The sequence below is a fragment of the Miniopterus schreibersii genome (assembly GCF_964146895.1).
Source record: "Miniopterus schreibersii genome assembly, chromosome: 6".
Taxonomy (NCBI): Eukaryota; Metazoa; Chordata; class Mammalia; order Chiroptera; family Miniopteridae; genus Miniopterus; species Miniopterus schreibersii.
In genome coordinates this window covers 4,818,393-4,836,705 of record NC_138107.1, presented here as the reverse complement: position 1 = coordinate 4,836,705, position 18,313 = coordinate 4,818,393, and the positions used below count along the sequence as shown (strand labels likewise).

At 44.2% G+C, this 18,313-nt stretch overlaps 1 protein-coding gene across 1 annotated transcript; it reads left to right on the top strand.

Moving 5' to 3' along the window:
• Positions 1 to 4,236: 4,236 nt before the first annotated feature.
• LOC308558679 (butyrophilin-like protein 1) lies at positions 4,237 to 11,204 on the top strand (the record flags this gene model as incomplete). Its single annotated transcript, XM_081140597.1, has 9 exons — positions 4,237 to 4,315; positions 6,908 to 7,243; positions 7,590 to 7,871; positions 8,143 to 8,343; positions 8,893 to 8,913; positions 9,003 to 9,029; positions 9,222 to 9,248; positions 9,726 to 9,752; positions 10,399 to 11,204. 9 exons carry the CDS (start codon positions 4,237 to 4,239, stop codon positions 10,920 to 10,922), a joined length of 1,524 nt encoding a protein of 507 aa, XP_080996723.1. The 3' UTR covers positions 10,923 to 11,204.
• Positions 11,205 to 18,313: the final 7,109 nt, after the last annotated feature.

The window sequence follows — 18,313 nt, the reverse complement described above, 5'->3', positions numbered from 1 at the left end:
ATCAATAAAGGTATATTAAAAAACAAAAACAAACAAGATTGCTCTTTCAAATAGAGACATTTCTTAAGAACACAAAACTTCCTAGGGTTGTATGGTACTAACATACAACAGAATTAAAAAATGCAAAATCAGTTGGGAACACGAAATTTATAATCATAATTAATCAGAATGAACAGACTATTACAGAACATATAAATCAAGCGATAAAGGTTTTAAATAAATAACAGCTATGCCGTATCAAATTCTTTACTTTATGACTTGGTGAGATTCAACAATTTATCTTAATTTTGATGAATACAAATCCACTTTAGGCAATTAAGACGGATTAGTAGAATGACCCAGCATGACCCTTATAACCCCCTCTCCGTGGTGCTCACTATCAGGCTTTTCCCAGGCCCGCCCATATAAACAAATACTAAATGTCTGTCACCACCACAGGAAAGCCACACAGTCTCCCTGGAGGCAACTACTCTATTAAAAGGGGCTACCAGAAAAAGAAAAAACATTTCTGCTCAACTCAGCAAGTGACTCCTCCATTCCTAGGTGGTTAAATTCAATAGAGAACATCTGCCAAGTCTCTTATCTCCCACCTTACTCCAACTCAAATAACAGTAACTGCCCAGGGGGTGAGTCAACAGCCCAGCAGGATCCACACCTTCTCCCTGATCCAGGCCCAAGTATTCAAAACCGGCAACTTTCACTCTTTAAATGAGAGGTTTTGTGAAGAGAAAACTTCTGATTCCTTGCTTGTCTAAGAACTTCTTTCTCTCCCCTCCCTCCCTCCCTCCCTCCCTCCCTCCCTCCCTCCCTCCCTCCCTCCCTCCCTCCCTCCCTCCCTCCCTTCCTTGTTTGGCTTATACTTAAATGTTAGTTTTGTTCCTTAGATAATTCTAGTTTCCACTCAGGAAAGTAAAGCCTATATTCAACCGTTTTCTAGCAACGAATGCAGAATGACAGGTGTATGGTGGACTCTGGAAACCTTGAGGTTCCTGCTTGCTTGCTTGTTTGGAGCTCTAAAGCATTACGAGAATTCATGCATAAATTACCCATTTTCTCTCCAACAATTCAACTTTATTCAAGTGTCCTTTCAATTCAGGAACCAGATTCTTGCCCTTAATTTCCTTCTTTCCATTTGGGAAATCCGATGAGATGAATGTTGAAATTCTGGATCTATTGGGCCTAACTCAACTTATGTTTCCTAAATTATGTCTCTGGTTTGCTGTACTACATTCTGGGAGGATCCTGTAACTCCATTCTGCTAGCCTGATATTTTGATCTTCACTGGTCTTGACTCGGATATTTGGCCTTCCCACCTGGCTTCTATTTTAAGTCAGTTTTTCATTCCTAAGAATGTTGATTGTTTCTCCAATCCTTTATCTCCCACAAATGAATCTTTCCTTTTATACTTCATATTTTTATTTAAAAATCTCTCTATATACACATTTTTGTTTTTTTTTTTACTTTTTCATGTTAAAGAAATCTGGAAATTAGAGATAAGCAAATATAATAGGTAGAAACACCTATATTCCTACCACTCAGAAATAAATACCCTATCATTATTTTTGTGTGATTTTGGTGTCTATCCTTCCATAATTCTTAAACAAATAGAATCATGCTATTTACACTGTTTCAAAAACTGCTTTTTGAAAACAATATATTGTAGTTTTCTCTCACTTTTTCCTCACTTTTCTCTCTTAAACAACAAACACTGATGTGTACTTAATATAATTCCCTCAAAATATTTTCCACAGATTAACTAACTTTACTCAAACAATTCTCTATTACTGCAGAAAATATCTAATATATGTATATAAAATTTCCAAACTTATTTTTTCAGCTATGCTGGAAATGTATATTAATCTATTTACATTTTCTTTTTCTTTTTTTAATATGTCTTTATTGATTTCAGGGAGAGGGAGGGAGAGAGAGAGAGTGATAGAAACATCAATGATGAGAGAGTCACTGATCGGCTGCCTCCCGCACGCCCCCGACTGGGGAACGAGCCCGCAACCCAGGCATGTGCCCTGACTGGGAATCGAACCCCGATCACCTGGATCCTAGGTTGACGCTCAACTGCTGAGCCGCGCCTGGCCGGGCTCTATTTACATTTTAGAACAAAGCACGCACACAAACATATATCATAAATTTCAAAGTAAACAAAAGAGGCAAGTAGTATTTTCAGTTCTTTTCTCTTCCCCTTCAGTGTTCCCTTCCCATTCCCCAATTTCTCAGACCTAAACTATTAGGTTGGTGTCAGAGCCCCAGTGTGACCGAAGGGCTGCCCAGCCTGGTTGGTGAGAAAGGGCTTGAACGGACAGAGGAGGGAGACGTGAGCAGGGAGGCAGCCCGGAAGAGAACTGCAGAAGAATGCACTGCACTTTAGTCAAGCAATGCAATGTCATGCAGCAATAAAAATGTAAACGCACTGATACACACAGTGTGCTTGAGGCTCAAAAAAATATTTTGTTTAACTGAAGAAGCCAACACAAAAGCATATATTGTGTATGATTCCTTTCTTGTTGTTTTGAAATTTTAGAATAGGTGAGACTAAGCTATCATGATTTACATCAGATATTGCTTGTTTTTCCTGGATTGTCTTGACTGACAATGGACATGAAGAACATTTTCGAGAGATGGAAATGTTCCATATTTTGACTGAGGTGGTGGTTACATGAGTTGTAAACATTTTTGAAACCTCACTGAAATGTCATTCCAAAACCATGTTTTCATTGCAAGCAAATTATATCTCAATAAATTTAATATTTTAAAAGCTGACTTCACCTCACTGTCTCTAGAGAACTGAGGAGCTTGGTATCCCTTTGGCCAGACTGTTAGTGGCTCCCATACTAACACACAAATGGCAATTGTCATTTGTGTCCCCAATGATCTCTAAACCTTGAGTGACATGAAGAATCATAGATTGAACTTGGAAAGTATGTGAAATGGAAGGAAAACACCTCTTGAGCACATTCTATGCCTGGCACTGTACAACTTGTTTTTGTTTCTGTTCTACTATGGGGAGCCCTAAGGTTTTTGGAGCTTAGGGCCTCCGGTCTCTGACCTCTTATTTCCCCCGCACAGCTCTGCACACGGCTTCCAGCGTCCTTTAGGGTGTGGTGGGAGGAAGCACGCTCCTCCTCTTGGTCTTATTTCTAAATCAGTTACATTTGTGAATTGAACATTGGAATGATCAGCCCCCGAGTATCATACAGGAAGGATTTCCTCTCTGTGAGGAATGTGTTTCAGGCCTTTGCAGGCAGGAGGAGAAAGCCACACTAGCATTTCCACCAACGCGGCTTTAGAGCTCCCATCATTCTACAGCTCAGCTCAGTCCAAAGTCTTCCAGGATGACCTTTATTACCTCCACTTTCAAAGTAACTAGAAGGGCTGGAGTCCAGCTCCACCTTTCTCATCAGACCCTTTCTAGGGGAGACTTTCAAATGCCAGTGCCTCCTGGCAGCCCGGTCTGTCCCCCCTCCTAAGAATAGTTCCCCAGTCCAGAGGTGGGTTAGAAGCCTGCTGCTCCCAGGCCCTGCAGCCACACCCTTGGATGCTGGCCACAAGGACAGCCAGCTGCAAACTGTCTCTGGAGTCAGGCATTGCAGGTGTACCGAGGAGACCGGGAGCTTCCAGGAACACCCAGCCTCTGCTCAGTCTGGATGGTAAGAGAGACATACGTTGTGATGTGCAGGTGTGTTTTTGGGACCCGTGGGTCCTGAAAAAGGAAGGGCTTGATCTCCGTGTTACATGGTGAGAAAACTACCTTCCTCTTTGGGAGCTTAGCCACAAGAGCTGTTTGTGGTCAAAATAAATAAATAATGTATCAGTGAATGAATGACAAGGAAAAAGATAGGTTAGCTGAGAAGAGTGGACTAATTTTGAGTCCGACCCCATTCTCAACTTTGAGCTCCGGGTTTTCTGTTTCACGAGGGCCCTGGTGAGAGGCTGCATCCCCGGGAGCACACAGCTCACAGGACACCGGGGACGGTTTACAGTCCTCTGCACCTGCTGGGGAAACTGCTGGTTTTCAGAAAAAGGAGAGGAAAGGAAAACCCACTGGGGGTGGGGGGTGGGGGGGGAGTTGGTGGTGTTTATCTTGAGGTCTGTGAGGGAAAACAGACAAAAGCCTGTGTATGAAAAGGGAACTTCTTTCCTAAGACCTTCCCCGGCGGCTTTCCCACCTCCCCTTTGTCAGAGTGAGCACATCGCGCCGCTGCGCCCCTGCCAGCTCCGAGGATGGTGCGTTTTCCTGGCTGCGCTGCCGGCGTCCTCTTTGGGGTCCTCCTGCTCCAGGTGCCCACGTGGTGCTCAGCAGGTCCGTGTTCTCCCTCATGCTTTTTATTTATTGGCTTGTTTTCAATGGCTCTTCTGTAATGATAACCCGGGGCGTCAGCAGTCAGGACTCTACCCCAGGGAAGCTGTGGCTGTGTCTGCTGCCAGCAGGGGGCCTGAGGGTTGGACCTGGAATGGGGGTGACCTCCCTCGCATGTCCCTTACTCTTCTGAGTAGACCTCATAAAACTCATAGCTGTAATACATATTTAAATTTTTATTGAGTATGCATGGTGTTAGCCTCTTTAATTTCAATGTAAACGTTTGTAAAATATACTTCGTAATGTTCACACTGCCCAGAAAACCCAACCTGAGTACAAAGACTTTGGACTCAAGACCCCCGAGCTCTATCTGGTTATAATCTTGGAAAAATTATTTATTTTTGGGGGGACATAAGTTCATTATAAAATAAAAGAGCCTTCAGGATCAAGTTTTCAGACGCCAGGCTTGAAGATAACTGGGTATGAGATTATAATAATGATACTTTTTATCTCTTTGATTTAAGGTAAATTAGGCAGTAAGATCAAATGTTTAATTCCCGTATATGCTGATCAAGCAATTCTACAAGAATGTATACTAAAGAAAATCTCTTCCATGTGTGTACTTATTATATATATGAAATGTTTACTGTGGGACTGTTTGCAGTAATAATCAATTGGGAGCAATGTAAATATACACTTATGCAGGGAAGTTTAAACTTGATGGTGTGGGCAGTGCCAACATTTAGTACTATTTGTACTAAAATACTTGGATGTTCCTTTTGCAGAAATTGATACATAATGAGCCCACTTAGGTGAAGCAGAATGATATTTTCTGCTTCATTGTGGCTATAAGTACTGTCAAATATCTTTTTCTAAATTAAATGGTTCATATAACATGTATGGCCAACAGCCCAGTACTGGTTAGTAAAGAACATATATCCTTTGAGCTATACCAGTACCTGGATTGCACACACGAATGGAAAGGAAGGAGGCATGGCTTCAGTCCAGCCTAAAGGCCAATGTCATGCTCCTTGCCCAGGACTGCCTGATCCACACTCCTTGGGACAGGCTGGTCACCAGCTTCTTCCTCTAAGTTCACATGCCTTTGTCATTTGTGCTCAGCCTCCTGAGCACCCATATGGCATGTCTTTCTGAACCCTTCCCACCCCAGAGCCCTGCATTTGCCAGTCCTTAAATCCTAACCATTGACAAGATCCGCAGTATCCTGGGCCTCTGAATGCACATTTTCCCCAGAGGGCACCAGTCACTTTTTAGTGGTCATGAATTTCTATGGCAAAATAATTTTCAAGCAGATGTCTGTAAGTGACTTGACAAAAAAAGGGTGTTTTATAATTCAGGCAAAGTTCCCATTTAGGCCTGCAGGCACCCTCCTTCCCTTCCCTGGGAGTCCAACCCTCCTCCCTGGTAAGGGCTGCCCTGCCTCTTAACACCTGAGGCACTGGCCTCCAAGTTTTGCACTTCTCTCAGTAATTCTTTTAAATTATTATTTTTTAATTTAAATTAAAAATTTTTTTTTCCACAGTTGACATTCAATATTATATTAGTTTCAGGTGTACTGCATAGTGGTTAGACAATTACATAATTTACAAAGTGTCCCCCCTGACAAGTCTAGTACCCACCTGACACCATACAAAGTTACTACAGTATTACTGACTATATTCCCTGTGCTGTACTTTACTTCCCTGAGACTATTTTGTAAGTGCTGATTTGTACTTCTTAACCCTTTCATCTTTTCCACCCAGTCCCCTTAACCGCCCCTCCCCTCTGGCAACCATCAGTTTTTCCTCTGTTTCTATGAATCTTTTCCTGTTTTTGTTGTTGTTGTTTGTTTCTTAGATTCCACATATAAGTGAAACCATGATATTTGTCTTTTGTTTGTCTGACTTATTTCACTTAGCATAATACCTTGTAGGTCCATCTCTGTTGTCACAAATGGTAAGGTTTCATTCCTTTTTTGTGGCTGAATAATATTCCATTGTATATAATACAACATCTTTATCCATTCAGAAAAATAGATTTTATGAAAACTATCTCTATGATTCTTTCATAGTTATTGAAAATAAAAGAACTAAAACAGATTACCTTACCTTATCAGTTCTGCTTTTCACCTTGGGGTAGCCGCACGCCATAATCCTCCCGCCACCCCATCCAACATGCAGAAACCTAAATGTCAAGTCAGAAGCATCTCCTCACCGTCCTAGGCACAGGGTCCTGGGATGAAAAGGAGGCATGAAGAGGGGGCCTTCCAACACCCCTCTCCACAGGAAAGATAAATGCTTAATAAGTTACTTTGCCATATTTAATTCTCCATAAATCTCTTTTACATAGATTTTACATAGCTGGCCTAGAAATGCGCAGAAAAAATGCCTTCTCAAGGGCCAAACTATCAACAGTTGTCACTTCAGGGCGATACAGTTGAAGAAATCAGACTTCTATATACAAATAAATTGTAAAATGTGTATTAATTTTTGGACAATAACACGAATAAGAAGAAAACACGCGTGGGTCTGTAAGCACCGATGGGTCGGCCGCGTCACCGCGCGCCCTCCCCCTAACCCGCTGGTTCCCGCGCAGCGCCCGGATTCTCCGTGGAGGGCCCCGCCGAGCCGCTGGTGGCGCTGCTGGGCGCGGACGCCGCGCTGCCCTGCCGCCTGGTGCCCGCGCGCAGCGCCGCCCACATGCGCGTCCGCTGGCTGCGCGCGCGCCCCGCGCGCCTCGTGCTCGCGCACCCGGGCGCCGAGCAGCCGCTGGAGTACCGCGGGCGCGCCGAGCTGGTGCGCGACGCCGTCGGCCAGGGCGCCGTGGCCCTGCGCCTCCGCCACGTGCGCGCCTCCGACGACGGCCAGTACCGCTGCCAGTTTCAGGACGGCGACGTCTCCCGGGAGGCCACCGCGGAGCTGCGCGTCGTAGGTGCGTTACCCCGGCGCGGAGCCCCGGGTCCCGCCGCCGGGCGAGGGGACGGGGGACCTCTGCGCGCTGTGCCCGGCGCCGCGCGTGGGGAGCTGCTTCCCCGCAGGTCGGCCGCGGCCCCTGCCCTGCTCGCTAAGCACCGGCGGAGGCCGCGCTTCGACGTTTCGCCCGGAAGATCCCGGACGGTTAACCGATCAGTGTTGGTTGGGATAGGCACTGAGGCCCTCACGCGTCAGCCTACCCGGCGGGGGGGGAGAACTAGTCCGGCCGGCCTCCTCCCCGCCCCCGTTCTCCCGCCGCGGCGCCTCCGCGCCCCGCCCCGCTCAGGCGCGCCCTCTCCCCGCAGGCCTGGGCTCCGTCCCGCACGTTCTCATGGCGGGGCCCGAGGACGGCGGGATTCGCGTGCTGTGCTCCTCGGGCGGCTGGTTCCCCGAGCCCAGGGTGCAGTGGAGGGACCCGGCGGGAGCCGCCTTCCCGTCGGCCTCCGAGTCCCAGACCCGAGATGGGGACGGGCTCTTCCACGTGGAGGCGGCGCTCGTGGTCAGGGACAGCTCCCTGGGCGACGTGACCTGCTCCATCCAGAACCCCCTCTCTGGGCAGGAGAAGGTGTCAACCATCTTCCTTCCAGGTCAGGGCGGCACAATCCGGGCACAGCTGGGTGTGGTAAGGGCGGGGAGGGGGCGGAGGAGGGGGGGAGGGGAGGGAGGAGGGGGAGGGGGAGGGGGGAGGAGGGGGGAGGAGGGGAAGGGGGAGGAGGGGAAGGGGGAGGAGGGGGAGGGGGGAGGAGGGGGAGGGGGGAGGAGGGGAGGGGGGAGGAGGGGGAGGGGGGAGGAGGGGGAGGGGGGCCCTCAGGGAGGGTCAGCTCGGTGGCCTCACTGCGCCAGCCCTGCCTGTGGCAGAGCCCTTCTTTCCCAGGACGTGCCCCTGGAAGGTAGCTTTGGCTGTAGTGCTCCCGGCGCTGGCCCTCCTCCTCCTGGGGGTCAGCTACGCTGGCTGGAGAGTACATCAGGCCAAAGAGAGGGAAGCAAAGAAGACGGAGAAGGAGTCTGGTGAAAGAAATCAGATGAAGAAGGACAAGGAAATGGCACTAAAAGCCAAGGGTAAGTTGGGCAGCAGGACAAACCAGAGGTTTGTAAGACAGCTGGGGGCAGGTTGTGCAGCACGGTCGGGCGATAAAAGGTTGCCAAAGGACCCCAAAGAAAACGCAGGGTACCAAGAATTCCACAGGAGCCCCAGGGAAGGAGAAAGCCACGCGGGGAGCCAGGAGGTTTGGGGGGCAGAGGCGTCATCAGTGTGGCTCAAACCACTCCAGGCACCTCGGTGCCCCAGCCTGTGCTGCTGTCTCAACTGCGGGAAGGTCTTCCACTGTCTTCTCTTCCTATTCGTCCTTCAAGAATAAGCTTCGGAAACACCCAGGGAACCTTAAACCCCCTCCAAGCACAGGGCCCTTCCTCTGTGGCCCCGTGAGGCGTCCCAAGTAACTTTTCTTAGCTCTAGTCATTTTAGATTTGACCTGTAAGTCTGCTAATTTTCTTGCCCACTTCACCATGGTGCCCTTAAGGGAAAGCCAAATTGAACTCATTTAGCTGCTTTCCAAACTCAGGAGCAGCTAAAACCCTCTCTGATGGAGTTTATATCTTCTCTTTCAGCGGATCTCGAAGCAGAGCTCGGTGAGTCTTGCTCTTTCTCACGCCCTGTGGAAAACTTGTTTCCTTTCCACATCCGCTCTGGGTCTCTCACTGAATGTTGTTTCTTCCAGAGAAGCGGAAGAAATTATACGCCGCAGGTAAGGGACCCTGGGTTTCCCATGCCACCTGATGTCCTGATACCTAACACTTCCTCACCTCCCTCTCCTCAGAGGGAAAGACGCAATGACTTAATAATAATAATTAGTGGAAGAAAAATAATGAGAAGGGAGAGAAGTGTGAGTTCCCAGATGAGTGTCTCACCGTGTTTTACCTGGATTTGTTCTGTTTAGATTGGAGGAAGGCCCTGCTATATCCTGGTAAGTAACTCCCTGGCCTCAGATCTTGCCAAGTGCTTCTGGTACTCTAAGCATAATAAGCAGAGATAGAAACACACACCGCACACCACACACGCACCACATCCACCTGCAGGTTGTGAAAATTTATTCAGTTTCCATCTGTAGTATTTTGTATTTGGAGGCTTAAGAAATCAGTTGTTCTCCATAGCTAAGGAGAAAGGAGAAATAACTGCTACCTTGGAAATTTTACAACAGGGATAGGGTTGACTCAACATGAATTGTGTTAGTTAGGTGACAGTTCCTAACCTGAGACAGGGCACAGAAAGAGTACCATGTGTCCTGTAGTTTCTGAACACTACAGTTTGGGGGTCTTAGAGGAGGAAGTGTGGAGAGTCGAGGGAAAAAAAAAAAATGATCTGGGGAAGGAAGCATCTCGGTTCCTTTCCATTCTCTGGCTCTGTTTCCATCTTGATCTCGATCTGTATTGCTCTTTTTCAGACTGGAGGAAGGAGCAGTTCCAGCTTGGTGAGCAGCTCTTGATCTATCTTTTTGGCTCCCTTCTAACTGGTCCCATTTTCCCTTCCTCACATCACTCCTCGTGGAGGATGGAGGCACCACTGTTCTGGTGAGTGGAGGGAGGAGCATGGAGGTCAGTGAATGCTGCCCTGAACTGAAGATTGCTGCTGGATTAGCTGCTCTGGTTGTGCTTTTGTCTTTGTATGTTGGCCCAGCGTGGAGTCCACTTGGTTCTGAAAGAGAAATTAATGTAGCCCCTCCATGTGGAGGCCCCCAACTAGTGAAAAGTGCTCGAAATGGCAAGAGTAACTCAGCTGGTCTTTTGAAAAAAATCAGCTCACGTGGAGCCTGTTACTAATTAAGGAATGTAGGTCTGATTTGCAGAAAACAGAAAGAGCGTTATTCTCAAGTGAACACTGGAGACTCTGGCTCACTCCGACATTCTGCCCAGACACTGATAGTAGCGTAGATGAGATAAGATGAGATAAGTAGTGTCGCGCTGTGGGGAGAGCACAGCTAACTCCCCAGCTCCACCGCCCCCAACACGCACTTTCAGAGGAGGGTCTTTCACCACGTGGTCCACATCTGTTGCTTTATGGTTCCCCTGTACAACTGGTGTCCGAGATGTACAATGTTGTCCTTTCCTCTTTTCCAGCTCCTGTGACTCTAAATCATAAAAGTTTTCCCCAGAACAGTTCTGACCCAGAGAGAAAAGAGACATTGAGAGAGGAAACACAGGGTCTCTCTCTTAGTAACAAGCAGGGGGATTGCAACCTCATCGCACTCGATAAGGAAGGCTTCACTTCAGAGAAATATTACTGGGAGGTAGATGTTGAGGGCACTGAGGAGTGGACGCTAGGTGTTTATGAGGAGCCCACAGACAGCAGTGGATCATGCGAAGGTCCACAAAAGAAATTCAGAGTCTTAGAGAAAAAGGGATGTGACTACAGGGCTCTGGAGTGTTGTCTCCAAGACATTTCTCTAGAAGAGCGTCTCCAGATAGAAAATCGTCCACAAAAGATTGTGATTTTCTTGGATCATGAGGATAGTGACATTTCTTTCTACAACATGACTGATGGTACCCACATCTTCTCCTTCACCCAGACCAACTTCTCTGGGTCACTATATCCTTACTTCCAACGGAAATCCATGGAGCTTTCCCCATCCGCTCAATATTAAGTGACTTAGAGGAAAAACCTATACCCTGAAGACAGTAGCCCCTTCCCTGTCAATGCTGCTAGCACTCCAGTCCTGATGGCAGGCCTCGAGCCCACTGATTTTGAGGCGTCTTGGCCTAAGGCCTTATATATCTGCATGACCAGTGCCTGATCCTCAAGCAGTGTTTCTTAACCTCCAGAGAAGAATCATTTCCTCGGTTATTGTTATAAATGTTGTTTCTTGATTCATATGTAATGTATCACAGATTGATAATTTTCTAAAATGAATTACTGCGAAATGAAGTGAATAAAAAATGACACACAATTACGAGTGGTAATTATTATTAGATTCAGCATACCTAAAACTATTCTGACAATTTGCTCTAAAAGTTTTATAATACTTTACGTCTGTATTTCTTTCATAAACACCTGGTAAGAAACAGTTTATATAGAGGCACTTGCCTGTGCACCACATTTCAAGTAGCTTTGCTAACACAATAGTCAAAGGAATAAAGTTTTGGATGAACCTCCTCACATTTCTCAACACCAACACAATAAAAATGACAGAGTGTGCATTTTCAAATGTTAAAGGAGAAAAGTCATTTTATAACAATCTATATCTAAAGGATAATTTGAAAGAAAACCAAATGTCAATACCAGTCTAATTCTAACAAATGTGATGATTTCAACGTGATGGCAGCTGGGGAGACCAGAGTGAAGTCAGAGCACACTGAGGTATTCATCTTATTGAAGGAGAGAGAGAAATTGCTTTGCATAAGATATTAATAAGGAAAATGGCTACTTTATCCTCTTGGGAATTCTCGATGTGTCCACTGGCAGAGGTAAAGAAAAGTTCTCCCTCCAATCGCACTACCTGTTATGTTACCCAAATTGAGTTTCTGGGGAGAGAAACTACAATGTGTGAGATGCAAATTACATTGGATGGGATTAATAGATAAGCCATTGCAAAAATAAATGATTAGTGAAAGTGAAGACATAGAAATGGAAACTGTCCAAAATAAACCACAAAGAATTTTTAAAAAATGGAACACACCCAACCCCCTCCCCCCAACCCGTGAGCATCCATCGGCATCCCAAACAATATAATTTGGTGGGAAAATGCAGCCACCTGGTGGACAAGCTGAGAATACATTGCCAACAGCTCCAATAAAATCATTTGTGAGATCATGCTGCCATCTTGTGGACAAGCGTCAGAAAGCATTGCCCGCATCCTTAATAATATCTTTTGGTGGGAAAATGCTGCCGCCTGGTGGACAAGAGCGAGAATGCATTGTCAGCAGCACCAATAAAATTTGGTGGAAAAATGCAGCCGCCTGGTGGACAAACGTGGGAATGCATTGCCTGCATACCCAATAACATCATTTGTGAGATCATGCTGCCATCTTGTGGACAAGCGTCAGAAAGCATTGCCCGCATCCTCAATAATATCTTTTGGTGGGAAAATGCTGCCCCCCGGTGGGCAAGAGTAAGAATGCATTATCAATAGCCCCAATAAAATCATTTGGTTGAAAAATGCTGTCATCTGGTGGAAAAATGTGAGATGCATTGCCAGCATCCCTAATATAATTGCTTGTGAGATCCTTCTGCAGTCTTGTGGATAAATATGAGAATGCAATGCGAGCAACCCCAATAAAATCCTTTTGTGGAAAATTCCTGCTACCTGGTGTACAAATGTGAAAATGCACTGACAGCCTCCCCAATAACATCGCTTGTGAGATCATGCTGCCATCTTGTGGGAAGTCTTCAGAAAGCATTGCCAGCATCCCCAATAAAATCATTTGGCGGAAAAATGCAACCACCTGTTGGACAAACATGGGAATGCATTGCCAGCATCCACAATAACACCGTATGTTAGAAAAAGTTGCCATCTGGTAAATAAAAGTGAGAATGCATTGCCAGCATCATGCTGCCATCTGATGTACAGGAGTGAGAACCAATTGCCAGCATTTCCAATAAATAAACTTGGGGGGAAAATGCTGTCAACTTGTGGAGAAACATGTGAATGCATTGCCAGCACCCCAAATAAAATCACCTGTTAGATCATGCAACAATCTGGTGGGAAAGCATGAGAATACGTCGCCAGGATTCCCAATAAAATCATTTGGTGGGAAAATGCTGCCACCTCATGGACAATTGTGGGAGTGCATTGCCAGCATCCCCAATAAGATCAAAGAGCCAACAGATTTGGTGTCTGGTTAGAGCCAGTTTCCTGGTTTGGAGGTGACTGTCTTACTGTGTCCTCACATGGCTGAGGGGATAAGGCAGCTCTCTGACATGTCTTTTATAAGGATATTAATTCAATTTGTGAGGGTTCCATCCTCATGACTTAATCACTCCCCAAAGGTCCCACCCCCAAATTCCATCACATTGGGGATTAGGTTTTAACATATAGATTTTGGGGGCACACATTCAGTCTATAGCAAGGTCCAGTGAACTTAAAGCACAAAAATGAAGAAGGCCATGGCACATAAAAATCCAATTTCTCAAAATCAAAGATTTTTAAGAAGCCAAAGTAAAAAACACACATATGAACAGAAGAACAACAGTAAGGATGAAAGCATATTTCACATAAACAATGCAAGCGAGAAAACAGTGGAGAAACATCTCAAAGTACTGAAAAACAAATTGTTAAAATAGGATTTAGTGCCCAGTGAAAATATTTTTCAAAAATAAAGGTGAGCCCAGCCAGGCATGGCTCAGCTGTTGAGCATCGACCTAGGATCGAGGCGATCGGGGTTCGATTCCTGGTCAGGGCACATGCCCAGGTTGCGGGCTGCAGCTGATCAATGACTCTCATCATTGATGTTTCTATCTCTCGCTCTCCCCCTCCTTTCCTCTCTCTGAAATCAATAAAGATATATTTAAAAAAAAGGTGAAATAAAGATATTTTCATTTATTGGCGAACAGGAAAAAAATCAAAAACAAACATCACCAGAGACCCACACTACAAAAAATGCTAAATGCAGTATTTTAGGCAGAAGAAAAGTGGTAACTGATGGGAATTTGGATCTATACAAAGGATGAAGAGCACTGGAAATGAATTTTGTGTAGGTAATTGTAGAATGATTTCTTATTGTTTAAAAATTCAAAAGATAACTGGATCCTTAAACAGAAACAATAACAATGAAGTATGAGATTTATAACAGAGGAAACATTTAAGTGTATTCTAACAACAGCACAAAGGCCAGGAGGAAAGACATGAAAGTATACTGCTGTAAGTCTCTTATCCTGGACATGGAGTAATATAATGTCACTTGAAGTTAGAATATTATAAGTTAAACATAAATACTATAAACCCCAAGCAACCACGAAAATAGTAAAAAAATAATTATAGCTGTTAAAAAAAAAGATATAAAATAGAATCATAAAAAATATACAATTAGTCAAAACAAAGTCAGAAAATGAGGTAAAAGGTAACAAAGTACAGATGGGACAAACAGATGATAAATAGATGATAGATGTGAGCCATATCAATAATTACAGTAAATGCAAATGCAAGGAGTGTTGGGGTGGTTAAGAAAAGAAATACCCATTTAAGGAAAGGAATATATGCTGCCCACAATAAATATACTTTAAATATAAAGGCACATATAGGTTAAAAGTAAAAAGATGAAAATATATATATCACACAAGCATTAGTCAAAAGATAGCTAGAGTGGCTTTAGTAATATCAGACAAGTAGATTATAGAAGAAAGGACATTTCCCAGGATAAAGGTAATTCTAATTATAAAGAGATCTATTTATCAAGAGGATATAATAATACTGTGACCTTGTGTTAAGCAAATGTTTCTCAATTACAACACTGAAAGCACATTCCATGAAATTTTTTAAAATTAATAGATTAAGGAGCTAGATGCCTAGATATCCTTGCCCACCACACACTTATTTCCATGTTGGCAGAATTCTGGAGTATGCTGTCCATAGAGAATAAACTGATCATTTTGGTTAGAGAAAAGACAGATGATAGGTTAGATAGAAACATAGTTTAATAAAATGCTAGTATGTCAAAAATTCCATAATCTAGACTTGTAACCTCCATGTAACAATTTGGAAGACTTTTTCTGGGGAATCTGATTTGCCTAAGAGAAAACACCTGTAAAGGTAGCCAAAGGGTGGGGAGTAGTTCCTGTCAAGATGGTGACATAGGTAAATGTGATACTCAAATCCTCCCACAACACATCAAAATTACAACTAAATTACACAACCATCATTTAGAACCACCTGAAATCTAGCTGAATAGAAGTCCTACAACTAAGGATACAAAGAAGCAGCCACATCAAGACTAGTAGGAGCTAATATTCTCAACAATAAAGATTTTTTTAAAAAAGACTGGTAAGAGGGTGGAGAAGTGGAATGGGCTGGTCCTACACCCACGTGTGGCTGATAAAAATCAGGAGGCATATCTCAGCTGGAGATATTACCCCTGAGAAGTGAGGGGTCCCAGCACCCCACCAGGCCCCCAAGCCCAGTGTTCCAGTGCCAGAAAGAGAAGTCCCCACAACTTCTGGCTGTAAAAACCAGCAGGGATTATGGCTGAGTGAGACAAAGGGCTGCTGGAGTCCAGGCGTTCCTCTTCAAGGTCCTGAAAACTGACTTATTTGGACTCACTCACTCTGAGTGCCAGTCCTGGGCAGCAGCTCAAAAGGTATCAGGGTCATGCAGGGAGGAACTGAATTGTCTGGCATTGAGGTGAGAGCTGGAAGTGCAGCTTTCTCCCAGACAGAAGTGTAGGCAGAAGATTGAAATTATATCAGGCATCTTCTCAGACCACAATGCCATGAAACTAGAAATCAACCAAATAAAAAACTAAAAAATATTCAAACACATGGAAGCTAAATAGCATGCTATTAAACAATGAATGGGTTACCAATGAGGGCAAGGAAGAAATCAAACACTCCTTGGAAAAAAAAGAAAATGAACAGACAACAACCCCAAATCTGTGAGACACGGCGAAAGCAGTCCTGAGAGGAAAATTCATAGCAATACAGGCCTATCTCAAGAAACAAGAAAAAGCTCTATTGAATCATCTAACAACAACTAAAAGAACTAGAACAAGAACAGCAAGAAAAGCCCCAAGGGAGGAAATAATAAAGATCAGAGCAGAAATTAATGACTTACAGACAAAAAATACAGTACAAAAAAATCAATGAAACCAAGAGCTGGCTCTTTGAAAAGATAAATAAGATTGATGCACCTTTAGCCAGACTCACTAAGAAACAAAGAGAGAGGACCCAAATAAATAAAATCAGAAATGAAAGAGGCAATATAACAACTGACACAACAGAAATACAAAGGATTGTAAGAAAATACGATGAGCAACTAACAAACTGCAGAACATGGCTGAAATGGACAAACTCCTAGAAGCATACAACCTTCCAAAGCTGAATCAGGAAGAAGCAGAAAACCTGAATAAGCTGATAACTACTAATGAAATTGAAGCAGTAATCAAAATACTCCCAGCAAACGAAACTCCTGGAGCAGATGGATTTACAGGTGAGTTTTACCAAACATTCAAAGAAGAATTAACACCTATTCTACTCAAGCTATCCCAGAAAACTTTAGAGCAGGAAAAACTCCCAAACTGTTTTTATGAGGCCAGCATCATCCTAATCCCAAAACCAGATAAAGACACTACAAAGAAAGAAGATTACAGGCCAATATCCCTGATGAACATAGATGCTAAAATCCTCACTAAAATACTAGCAAACCAGATCCAGCAATACATTAAAGAGATCATACACCATGACCAAGTGGGATTTATTCCAGGGATTCAAGGCTGGTACAACATCTGCAAATCAATAAACGTGATACATCACATAAACAAAATGAAGGACAGAAATCATATTATTAAATCAATAGATGCAGAAAAAGCATTCTAATAAAGCCAGCACCCATTTCTGATAAAAACTCTCAGCAAAGTGGGAATAGAGGGCTCATACCTCAACATAATAAAGGCCATGTATGACTGTTGGGAGCCAGTGATGTGTCTGGACATGGTCCACGTCACCTGAGGGTCTGGAGCCAAGGACTCGACCCTCCCCACAAGTTCCCACGAGGAGCCGAGATCAAGATAATTACCAAGGTCTGGGCTCACGCAGGAGGCAGGGTGTTTACTCTGAAAGAGTGTTCATGCGGCCTTGAGGGAACTACTTTGCATCACCCCCACCTCATTACCACTTGTTTGTTACTGTATAATAAAGGCATTGAAGCCATTTGGGGCTGCTCTTCGTCAGAGGACAGTCCTCCCGATCCCATAACTTTGTTTCATTCCCACCGCTCGACCTCAGGTTTGTTTGTTTCCCAGGCTGGTTCCTGACAAGTGGCACCGGAGCAGGGACCTGAGTACTTGAGACGCAACTTAAGGTAAGGTGAGGGCTCCTCTCCATGTGAGCGGCGCCGCCAGGAAAGGAATTGGGGTAAGAGGAGCATTTTGATTTACAGTCAGGAGTAAAATAAGATGGGTCAGTGTGTGAAAAAGAGGCATCCCCTTTGTAAAAAGGTTTCCAAGTGGCTATATATAGAAGAAGCAGTTGCTTGTGAATATATACTTTTGTAAATAATATTTAATTTTTTAAATAATATATTTGGTGCTGTTTTCTCAGATTCCCTGAGAGCACTTTTTATTTTCATTTTTAAATTTTATGGTTTTCTCTGCATTTCTTGAAGTATATTTTAAGGGAAACAGTGATCACCAATGTATTTAGAAAAAAAAAAAAAAGAAAAAGAGATCTCTAGCACATTAGTCTGGAGGCGGTGAAGTGGCGTCTCTGTAACCCCAATGGAGTGGACTCTACAGTACACATTGGTAGGTTGAAAATCCAAATTCTTTTCTTGCACCAGTATTGGCTTAAAAAAAAAGAAAGAAATATAATCAAATAAATTTAGTAACAATTTAGAGTGAAACAAATTGGAAAATTGGAATCATGTTTGTGCGTACGGGTGCGTGTGTGTGTGTGTGTGTGTGTGAAGCACTTTGCCTTGTGCCTCACGTTTTCTTTTTTATTGGGGACACTATACCTGTGGTTTACACCTTGGGCACATAAGGACTTTTCCTCTCTTTCATTCGAGTGGACCACCACACAAACCTCGAGGGCCTTGTTTTCCTGAGCATGGAGCTGTTGCCGGTTTATCCCTTCTTTCTTTGTGTGCTCAGCTTTTCCAGACTATAAAGGAAATCTGTTGTTTGCGGAGATCAGGCAGAGTCAAACCTGTGTTTCTGAGATGTGAGACCCCAGGGCTCCAGTCGTAGTAGAAGCCACATGTTAAAACATCGTCGGTTTTGGGTTGAAAACAATGCAGTCTAAAACAATGCACACGCCCTGTTGGTAAACAGCTGGTTTTTTTAAAGGTCAGATCACCTCAGGTTCAGGAAATGGCTGGGAAATCAAACC